Raw genomic sequence first — 11,408 nt, forward strand, 5'->3', positions numbered from 1 at the left:
CATCAGGCCCGGGTCTGTAGTCTTCGTCTTCACACAAACTTTATACGGAGGCCTGAACGACCAAAAATATCCGCCGGCAAACTTCATGTGTGTATGTATACGTGCATGGACGTACTGCCTGTACGTGATCTTTGGACGTCACGTCGATATCTCTTCTCGATCCATCGATGGAATCCAGCTACACACCTAACATACGTACATACGTACATACACCGTAGCAGCAGACGTACGGCGACGACCGACCGGTGCGCATCTATGTTACCAGTATATATTTGTTTGGATATCATTGGAGGTGCTGTCCAACGACTCGATGCATCTTTAGTTTCTGTTTTGAGTACGTATAAACTCTGAGGCTGCAGGGCCGCGCGGTGGTCATTTTAGCCTTTCTTGCGACGTTGAGATGTGGCCGCTGCGCGCCGCCAAGGGCCGCCGCGCCAGGCGACGAGACGCGGTGCACCGGCCGGCCGGCCGGCAGGAGAGGTCGCCGCCCCCACGTTAATAAGTCGTTAACACACGTCCTGTGCACATATTTCGCTACCTAAAATCAGATCGCGATAGAAAGAGATCGAAAGTGGATGTATCTATCTCACAGACCGTAGCTAGGCTAGCTCCCATAACACACGATATGCTGCATTGGCATATACAGATACACACATAATGTGCGATTATTGCCTTCTGTGACTTCTGTCGCTACTAATCACCTTTTAACTTAGCCTGCTCGTGAAATGGACGCGTGATTTTCAGGGTGTTCGCTTAGTTTTAATTCGTACGGCCATCTTACACTGCTTTTGCAGTTTTTTTTTTTTTTTGTCTAGCTGCAAACAGCCAATTTTAATCCGAACGAACAGCCCTGCAGCAGCGATCACTTTCAATTTAATTTGGTCGTGAAACGGACGTGTGATTCCGGGTCCGGCGTCCATCTTCTTCCCTTCCTGTCCTTGTCAGGTGACGACGGCACCGGCTGATTCGGCCTCCCCATCGTGGAAATAAACGAGTTCGTTCTTTTGCACGCGCGTTGTCAAGAAGCACCGTAGTAGATCATGTACAACAGTAATAAGTACTCCCTCCGTATCACAAAGGATGTCGTTTGACTTTCTTGAGGCCAACTTTGATCAGTTTATCTTATTCAAAATATTTGTGAAAATATAGAAAACTTTAGTTTGTTGTTAAAATAAATGGTATGATAAACTAAACCGTAATGAAAATATATGATAATTATGAAATTTTTTTGAATAAAATGAGCAGGTCAAATCTGATCTTAGAAAAGTCAAACGACATTCTTTTAGAGACAGAGGGAGTATATTATAGCTAGAAAAACAGTTGAAACCGATCGATCGAGCACACGCCTCTGTTCTGAATCTGATAATCCTGTTAACCACACACAGACACAGGTGTCCTGCTGCCCGCTTGCCAAGCTCCCGAGTCCCGCGCGGCGACACAGTTGCGGCACGCATCCCACGTGCTCTCAAGGTCGACGGCGCCGGCACTGCACGGTGCACGCACCCTACCGCACCGCGCGCCCTGCCGGCTGCCGCCTCCTCTTGCCTTTTTTTTCCCACTCGAGACTTGCCGCGAAATTCAGTTCCAAACTACCTAGACGCTGGGGCCTAGCGGTCTGAGAACGCATATGGTACGTGCTGTATTTATGTCGATTAGAGATCGTTAAGTTCAGATATTAACTTTTTTTTTGCTATATGTTGGTGTGTAGATGCGGAACACACAAATGAGCGATCGATCGATCGGTAGTAGTGGTAAAAGTCAAACATGTTCGTATCAGTAGAATATACGTGACGAACAGTAGTAATGGAGAAAGTCAAACATGTGCATTCGTAATAGACGTGATTAACACGATGAGCCACATAAATGACTGTGGTGGAATTGGCGGACGGAAAACCGGTGCAACGGAGCCGCACGCGGCAACGGCGCCGGTACGCGCAGGGTGCCACAGCCCTCGCCACGCTTCCCGCGACCTGTCTGTGGGTGTGTGGGGATTGCCATGCTTGATGCTTTCGAGAGCTGGAAAGTGTGTCCCGTTTCTACCATTATACTCCCTCCGTTTCTTTTTATTTGTCGCTGGATAGTGCAAAATTACACTATCCAGCGACAAATAAAAAGAAACGGAGGGAGTAATTCGATCTGGAGCTTCCTTCAGATGTGATGTGTTTATATTCGGGCACTTGCGCTGCCAATGCATTAGTGCAGCTGGAGAACTAACAGATGCTGCTAACTATTATTAGCTACCACATTTTGCATATTATTCTCGTAAGTGGTAACCTATTTACATTATAGCTTAATTTGTTCTCCTTTATGCTATACTATATAACAAGTAAATTCTCTCTCCGAATAATTGAAGACGGGTCTCCATGCATATACAAAATAAAAGCGTGGCAACAAGCAAACGGTGTTCCAGCTTTTGTTGCTTGTAGTTATTATTATTTATTAGTAGTATATAACAGCAGCGCTCTCCAAACAAGACTTGTGAGTGCAGTTGCCTGTTGCAGCCTACCGTTGTTTAATGGCTTCACTTGTTTAAGTGGTCTACGAATGTTGCTTATATATATATATATATATATATACATATACTTCAGCGATGGTCAAGTGTGTTGATGTTTAGTACAAATGAAGGAATAATCCAACTTGTACTTGTTGTCAACACTTGGCAATTCCAAGTGAGGAGGCGCATGCATGCTATTGCTTGGGCTGGGATCCCTTGTATTGTATCTTGCCGTTTTAACTTGCAATAGATACGATCACGAAGTTTCGCTGCTCGTGCAACCCAACCCAACCGGCCCCAGCTAGCTGTCAATTCGAGTGGAAACTGCCAGGCCCACTCGTCAAGCTCCCAGCTGAGAATCCGACGAGTACCACGCAGCACCGCGTGATACATAAATACGGGCACGGCAAACCCCAAAACTCAGCAAGCCGCCCAGCACGACCGCCAGCCATCACCGGCCAGTGAGACGGTACAGCAAATTTCCCCCGTCGCGCCCGGTCATTACGACGGCGCCGGCCGAGCAGACGCCGCCGCCACGATGCCGCCCGCCACCGGCGCCGTCGCCGACACTGCCCCCGCCGCGGGGACCGTGCTCCTCGGCAGGTACGAGCTCGGCGGCCTCCTGGGCCGCGGCGCCTCCGCCAAGGTGTACCTGGCGCGGGACCTGCTCACCGGCCGCTCCGTGGCCATCAAGTCGTTCCCCAACCCACGCGCCGGCGGCGGCGCCGGCGTTGGCGTCAACGCCGCCATCGAGCGGGAGGCGTGCATCCTCCGGCGCCTGCGGCACCGCCACGTGGTGCGGCTCCACGAGATCCTGGCGACGCGCAAGAAGGTCCACTTCGTGCTGGACCTCGCCGGCGGCGGCGAGCTGTTCTCGCTGGTGGACGCGTCGGGGCGCATGACGGAGGACCTGGCGCGGCACTACTTCCGGCAGCTGGTGTCCGCCGTGCGCTACTGCCACGCGCGCGGCGTGTACCACCGCGACATCAAGCCCGAGAACCTGCTGCTGGACGAGGGCGGCGCGCTGAAGGTGGCCGACTTCGGGCTGGGCGCCGTGGGCGGCGGCGGAGGAGGAGGAGGAGGAGAAGGCCTCCGGCACACGATGTGCGGCACCCCGGCGTACGTGGCCCCCGAGATCCTGTCGCGCAAGGGGTACGAGCCCGGGAAGGTGGACATCTGGTCCTGCGGCGTGGTGCTGTTCGTGCTGGCGGCCGGGTACCTCCCCTTCAACGACGCCAGCCTGGTGAACATGTACCGCAAGATCTACGCGGGCAGGTTCCGGTGCCCCGGGTGGTTCTCGCCGGCGCTGCGCGACCTGCTGCGGCGCGTGCTGGACCCGGACCCGTCGGCGCGCATTGACGCGGACGGCATCGTGGCGCACCCGTGGTTCCGCCACGGCGGCGAGGAGGACCTTGGCGGCCTGGTGCACGGCGGGTACGAGGAGGTAGAGGAGGAGGAGGAGGAGGCCAAGGCGGACGAGGACAGGGAGCCGACCGCGTTCGACATCCTCAGCTTCTCCCCGGGCTCGGACCTGTCGGCGCTGTTCGTGGGCGCGGGGGGAGGCGGCAAGGAGCGCGTGTTCGTGGGCGAGCCTGCCGCGGCCGTGCTGGGCCGCGTGGAGGCGGCCGCGCGGAAGGGCGGGTACCGCGCGCGGAGGGACGGGAAGAGGGCGACGGTGTACGTGGAGGAGGAGGAGGAGGAGGGCGGCGGCGGCGTCCTGGCAAAAGTGAGCGTGTTTAGGCTCGCGGACGCCGTGTCCGTTGTGGAGGTGGTGAAGGGCGACGGCGCCGACGCCGCGCTGGTCTGGACCGAGCTGCTGGAGCCGGCCGTGAAGCCCCCGGCGCTGAGCTGATGAGGTGGGGTGGAAGCCGCGTTCTGGTTGCGATTCTTTTGTTTCTTCTTTTTTGTCGTCGCCTGCTATATATCATTGGCGAGATCGTCGTGTGTAAATTATTCACTCGCTCCGTGGCTATATCCAACAAAGCAAGCAAGGAAGAAGAAGAAGAATCCTTGCGGTTTCTGAGAGTCAACTCTAGTGGACGTTTGCAGCTGACGCGCGACGCCTTAGATTGAGAGGAACAAGTGCTTTGCTGTGTAGCCGAGAAACCACGGCGATTGGGCCAGCAACATAGCCCGGGTAGCATCCTCTCCGGTGCCTTGCTCGCCCCACCGCCACCAAACGCGGCAGCGGAGGTTCCCAACAAGTTCCTCTCCTCCGTGCCGTGCGCGTGAGATTCCCCGGGACCGGGGGGGAGCGACGGCGACGCCAGCCAGACACCTCCACCCACCACCACCTTCTTCGTCGCTTGTCGCCATGCCAATTGGCACCGGCGGATGCCAATATGCCGTCGCATATCCCGTTTCTTTCTACACAAACACTACCCACTCCTGGTATGGGCACCAGGCGGTGGAGGTGTCTGGCCAGTGTCTCTCTTTGCAAACGCCGCCTTTCGTCAAGAGAGCGGCAGCAGCTAGCGACGGCGGGTTCAAAAAGTGCTCCTCCCATTTGGATCTGATACGAGACATCGAGGGGTCTCTCCCTTTGTACACTGCACACCACGGTTTACAAAACCATTTTAGCTGAAAAAACTGTTTTCCACCGGTAATGATTTACCGCCGGTAAACCGGTAAAAATCGACCGATTTGTACAATCCAAACCAAATTTAAATCTATACCGGTTTATCGACGAAAAAACGGCGGTGAACCGTCTTAAACTGCAGGGTTTTCACGAAAACGAACTGGTTTTCACTATTTTTTATAGAAAAAAAATAGAAAATGATGACAGGATTTATTTATAATTTGCTCAATTCATATTGCATAATAAATATTAAGTGATCCATACGACATATGTTCACCAAAATAATATACAACATACATATGCAACCACAAACTCCAGTTCTCATGCAACAAAAAACAAGCGAACTTCGCAATACTCAAATACAAGTCCAGGAGAATTTGTAAGCTCGTAACGGTTTACCATTTGAACTGGAACTCAACCTTGGCATCCAAACTACCACTTAAATTGGGCAAAAATAGCATCTAATATGCCTAAAATGACCACTAAATTCATAAACTAAAACTAAACCTTGCATCAAATCTGGTTTACCGGTCATAAAAACGGTTTACTAACAATTTTCGTTTTTATGAATTTTTTATTTTAATTTAGAACGAATTTTAAAAAAACTATGGGTAACCGAAACCGTATCCCGACGTTTCGACAAAACCGGTCGGTTCTATAAACATTGTTGTACACTTGATTAGTAGCATGGGCTAGACCAAAGGGTGGGGTGGGGCCGTGGGGGTGGGAGTGGGGGCACCAGATATCCATGTTTTGTGGCCAGGTTTCGCTGCACTATCCATCCAGTGTCCCAGAACAGCCACACACGTAGCATACTAGTACACCTAAAAAATTTGAGAGTTAGCATTTTATAATTATTTACAAACTACTAGATGCTAAGAACAAGGATGGGACGTTGTTTCGTCAAGCAGTTACTTGGATTTGTGTGTGAACCCATTCCCCCAAAAAATGTAACCATTACCCTTGCTTGGCTTCCCCTCCTAGTAGTAATGCTTTGCCTTTGTGGGAAAGTACTAATCTCCTCCATCGTTTCCGTCATGTGTACGTGTAATAACTGCGTACATGACAGCGAGGCACCAGCCAACAACAACAGCTAGCAGAGCAGATTAAAGCCAGCTAATCTAGACACGAAAATATTGTAGAAACAGTATAAAATCGGTACAAATTAAATTTAAATGAACAGCCTCGGTGGCATTTTTTTTTAGCAAGTTCGACCGGTTCGGTGGAAGCCTAGAAAAGTGGGGTGCAGTGCAAATGCACGCAGGGATCTGAAAAGCTGTCCATAATCATAACGAACCATACAGTTTCGTGTCCGTAACAAACAGGCTTTTACGTGACAGTGATACACTGACATATATAGCACGAGAGAGAGAGAGATGAGGAGGAGGATACGAATTCGAGTACGTCTCAGAAAGCCTGATGATCACGCGTGAGAAACGTACTTGTGCTTGTCGGAAATGAAGCTCTCAGAATGCATTCTGAGCTGAGAGCTGGGGCACGATAAGTCTAGGAACTTATTAGATTGTTCCTAACTGCCTTACGGCACGAGATAAGCCTGATAAATTTGAGGGGGGCAAATTATGTGTGGATGTAATTCGTTTATCAGTGATTTTAGAGGAGGTTATGAGTGTGATGGGGTGATTTGGTTGGGTGTGTTTTTTTTGCAAAATTGAATCCGGACGATGGGTTATATAGGGGTAATATAGATAGAGGTAGAGAGAGTTTTGTGCAAACTGAACTTGTTAGAGTTACCAACGTAAAGCAGGTGACAAACAAACACTAAACTCTTGCGTGCACGACTCGCCATTAGTTTTATTGGGACAGATAATGAATGAGGTGAGTGCGTTTGATTGGAGCTTCTCTTGCCGATCGATGACTCGAGTTGACGTCGACGCCCAAACAAAATAATAATGCTCGGCTGAGACGTGCAAAGATGGCGTGCCTACGACGTTTTTAGTTTTTATTTCTGATGATATATATTCTCATACTCGCTCTCGCTTTCGTTTTCAATCAGATGATAGAGTGCATATGTAGCACCACTCCTTACTTCAAATCAAAAAGTAGTCGTAGTAGACAGAACAGGTCCAAATCTAGATGAAAACAACATCATACTCATACACATGCAAATGGTTACTGCTCCTGTCAAACTTGTCAATATTATTGACAAAACAGAACGGCGTTTCAAGCAATTATTGGGCTTTTGTAATATGAATCTATTATATATTTGGGAGAATTACATGCCGCACCACAGTTTTTGCGCGCAACTCATCGCTAGCCACAGATTTTACCCAGACTCGTTTTTCACCCCGGTGTGCCATGCAGTGCTCAACTTTGCCATCCCACGCCGTTTCCGTCGTGTTGGCGTTACTGTCATGTGGGTCCCAGCCTGGCCAGCGGTGCTCAACTGTGCCAACAATTCCCCAATCCAAAATCGCCAGACCTTCACGCGCTGGGAGGTGGAGTCCTCCCGCCGTCGCGCCGGGAGGTGGAGGAGTCCCGCCGTCGCCGCCCACTGTCCCCCCGTCGGCCCGTCGCCACACCCCACCTCTACAGAGGCGAAGAGGAGCAGGGCGAGGTCCCAGTCCTCCCGCCGTCGGCAGATCCCGCCGGCGACGCCCCCCCTCCCCCCTCCCCCCCCACGCCACCGACGGGTCGTGCCCTCCTCCCTCGCTCAATGTGCGTCCTCGCAACCCCACCGTCCTCGCAACCCCGCTGTCCTCAACCCCGTTGACAGATCGGCGCGCGGAGGGAGCAGGGCGAAGGCGAGGGCGAAGAGGAGCAGGGCGAGGGCGAAGAGGAGCAGGGCGAGCTCTGGAGTAGCCCCGTCGTGGATCTGGTGGCCTCTCCGCGCAGAGGGCGAGGGCGTCGGATTGGCGGCGTGGATCTCCCTTCCCTCGCTCTGAAAGGTATCTTAGGGTTCTCGCAGTGAAACTCACAGTGAAATTTCAACATCCAGTAGCCTGAAGTTGTCATCCATTAAAGTACTTGACACTCATCCTGCACAGTGAAATTTCAACATCCAGTAAAGTATACACTCGAAATTTTCATGGGTATGAGACTAGTTGGATTACAAGATGAGTGAAATTACTTGACACTCATCTTTAGGGACCTTGTTCTTAGGGTTCTCTCTGTTCTTAAGTTGCAGCCTGAAGTTTACTTGACACTCATCTTTAGGGACCTTGTCTGGAATTTTCATGGGTATGTACATTACTTGCAGCCTGAAGTTGTTTGTTACTGTTGTTGTAGCCTGAATCACATGTCGCGTGCGAGTAGTTCGTCGAACAGACGACATCAATGGCCTCAGTATGGGACAGTGCCACTTATGCGCTGCCCCGAGTGTGAACGGCCAGAGCCTCTTTTGCGGCTCACATCGAGGAAAACTGAGAATGGCAACTATGGTCGTGAGTTCGTGAAGTGCCCATGGAAGGTTGATCCTTATTTTGCCATCCCTATCAACTTTAGTTTATTTGGGATTATTTATGCTCAACTTTGTTTGTTTTGATTAGGATTTGCGAAAATGTGACTTCTTCATGTGGCTGGATGATTATATGAAGATGATAGAAGCAGAAGGGTTGGCGGGTGGTCCAAATGAATACATTGGGCACCAACATGTGGCAACTGCTAACGCGAAAGCAATTAGTGACCTGATCGCTGAAGTTAAGAAGGTGAATCACAACTTGAGCGAGATGAAGAAGATTGTTGGAGCTTTTTGCGCTACTATGATTTTAATTTCCTCGCTTTTCTTTGTGATGAAATGTAATTGAAAGCATTTAATTTGAAGTGTGGCAGGTTTGTGTGTTGTATTGATGTGTGAACTTTTCTAGTGCATGCTATGTAGTGATTGGTGATCTGTGTTGTAGTGATCTGTGAACAATATATGCTAGTCTGGCACTTTGTCTGGAATATTTGAGTCTGGCACTGTCTGGAATATTTGAGTTGGCATGTTGTCTGGAATATATGCTAGTGCATGCTGTGTGAACAATACCTTCAGCAAGCCCAAATAAAAAAATGGGAAAAAATGGAAAAAAGAGGACTTCAGGAGTCGAACCTGGAACCTTTAGGATAGTAGTACAGCACCTCACCACTACACCATCCACATGTTTTCATAAGTAGTGGCACAACAATTAATATATCACCATGCACTCTCAAAAAGTTTTTTATTATTTTGACATAAAATTTGTCACACATGTTCCTTTAACACGTAGAAGCCTAAGTCATGCGAAAACTTATTTTTTTTTTGAATTATTCACCATATTACATAATTTAAAGGTATAGTTGAAAATAAATAAATAAATAGCAAACATGTTCAAAAACTCGTGAAATTTGGTGTGGCTCCATATTATGGTCATGGAAGGTTAACATAAAAATTTCAAAGGATTTCGTGAAAATTCGTGTAGACATGGTTCACAAATGGGCACATCTCCTATATAGTTTCATCACATCCTACATGAAGTTAGTAGTTTGTACCACTCTCAAAAAGTTTTTTATTATTTTGACATAAAATTTGTCACACATGTTCCTTTAACACGTAGAAGCATAAGTCATGCGAAAACTTAATTTTTTTTAATTATTCACCATATTACATAATTTAAAGGTATAGTTGAAAATAAATAAATAAATAGCAAACATGTTCAAAAACTCGTGAAATTTGGTGTGGCTCCATATTATGGTCATGGAAGGTTAACATAAAAATTTCAAAGGATTTCGTGAAAATTCGTGTAGACATGGTTCACAAATGGGCACATCTCCTATATAGTTTCATCACATCCTACATGAAGTTAGTAGTTTGTACCACTCTCAAAAAGTTTTTTATTATTTTGACATAAAATTTGTCACACATGTTCCTTTAACACGTAGAAGCATAAGTCATGCGAAAACTTAATTTTTTTTAATTATTCACCATATTACATAATTTAAAGGTATAGTTGAAAATAAATAAATAAATAGCAAACATGTTCAAAAACTCGTGAAATTTGGTGTGGCTCCATATTATGGTCATGGAAGGTTAACATAAAAATTTCAAAGGATTTCGTGAAAATTCGTGTAGACATGGTTCACAAATGGGCACATCTCCTATATAGTTTCATCACATCCTACATGAAGTTAGTAGTTTGTACCACTCTCAAAAAGTTTTTTATTATTTTGACATAAAATTTGTCACACATGTTCCTTTAACACGTAGAAGCATAAGTCATGCGAAAACTTAATTTTTTTTAATTATTCACCATATTACATAATTTAAAGGTATAGTTGAAAATAAATAAATAAATAGCAAACATGTTCAAAAACTCGTGAAATTTGGTGTGGCTCCATATTATGGTCATGGAAGGTTAACATAAAAATTTCAAAGGATTTCGTGAAAATTCGTGTAGACATGGTTCACAAATGGGCACATCTCCTATATAGTTTCATCATATCCTACATGAAGTTAGTAGTTTGTACCACTCTCAAAAAGTTTTTTATTATTTTGACATAAAATTTGTCACACATGTTCCTTTAACACGTAGAAGCATAAGTCATGCGAAAACTTAATTTTTTTTAATTATTCACCATATTACATAATTTAAAGGTATAGTTGAAAATAAATAAATAAATAGCAAACATGTTCAAAAACTCGTGAAATTTGGTGTGGCTCCATATTATGGTCATGGAAGGTTAACATAAAAATTTCAAAGGATTTCGTGAAAATTCGTGTAGACATGGTTCACAAATGGGCACATCTCCTATATAGTTTCATCACATCCTACATGAAGTTAGTAGTTTGTACCACTCTCAAAAAGTTTTTTATTATTTTGACATAAAATTTGTCACACATGTTCCTTTAACACGTAGAAGCATAAGTCATGCGAAAACTTAATTTTTTTTAATTATTCACCATATTACATAATTTAAAGGTATAGTTGAAAATAAATAAATAAATAGCAAACATGTTCAAAAACTCGTGAAATTTGGTGTGGCTCCATATTATGGTCATGGAAGGTTAACATAAAAATTTCAAAGGATTTCGTGAACATAGACACAAGTCTCCAACATACAAGTCCAAGTTTCACAAAATGAACATAGACACAAGTCTCCAACATACAAGTCCAAGTTTCACAAAATGAACATAGACACAAGTCTCCAACATACAAGTCCAAGTTTCACAATTTTCCTACAAGTTCATGATAACCCTTGGCTTAGGTACTCGTTTGGTACGTGTAGGTGTTGTCACTTTCTTTTTCCTTGTAGGTGTCGTCGCTTTTCTCTTCCTAGTCTTCTCCTTCGGTGTAGCCTTTTCCCTACAAAAGAAACAAGAATGAAAACTCAATAAAATGAGTGAACAAGAGTGAAAACTCA

The 11,408-nt window shown here is 46.5% G+C and overlaps 1 protein-coding gene and 1 long non-coding RNA gene across 2 annotated transcripts; both read left to right on the top strand.

The window, feature by feature from the left end:
* Positions 1–2,916: 2,916 nt before the first annotated feature.
* On the top strand, positions 2,917–4,519 carry LOC100280939 (CBL-interacting serine/threonine-protein kinase 11). Its single transcript, NM_001153859.2, has one exon. It carries the CDS (start codon positions 3,033–3,035, stop codon positions 4,344–4,346), a length of 1,314 nt encoding a protein of 437 aa, NP_001147331.1. The 5' UTR covers positions 2,917–3,032; the 3' UTR covers positions 4,347–4,519.
* Positions 4,520–7,778: 3,259 nt separating this feature from the next.
* LOC111589754 (uncharacterized) lies at positions 7,779–9,051 on the top strand. The gene is made up of 2 exons (XR_002748884.1): positions 7,779–8,499; positions 8,579–9,051. It is a non-coding gene; the product is annotated as an uncharacterized lncRNA (long non-coding RNA).
* Positions 9,052–11,408: the final 2,357 nt, after the last annotated feature.

This window comes from Zea mays, chromosome 7 (assembly GCF_902167145.1).
Source record: "Zea mays cultivar B73 chromosome 7, Zm-B73-REFERENCE-NAM-5.0, whole genome shotgun sequence".
In the NCBI taxonomy this organism is placed as follows: domain Eukaryota; kingdom Viridiplantae; phylum Streptophyta; class Magnoliopsida; order Poales; family Poaceae; genus Zea; species Zea mays.

Bases quoted from the DNA above. Each gene is read 5' to 3' on its own strand.
- LOC100280939 (NM_001153859.2), top strand. From the start codon at position 3,033: ATGCCGCCCGCCACCGGCGCCGTCGCCGACACTGCCCCCGCCGCGGGG.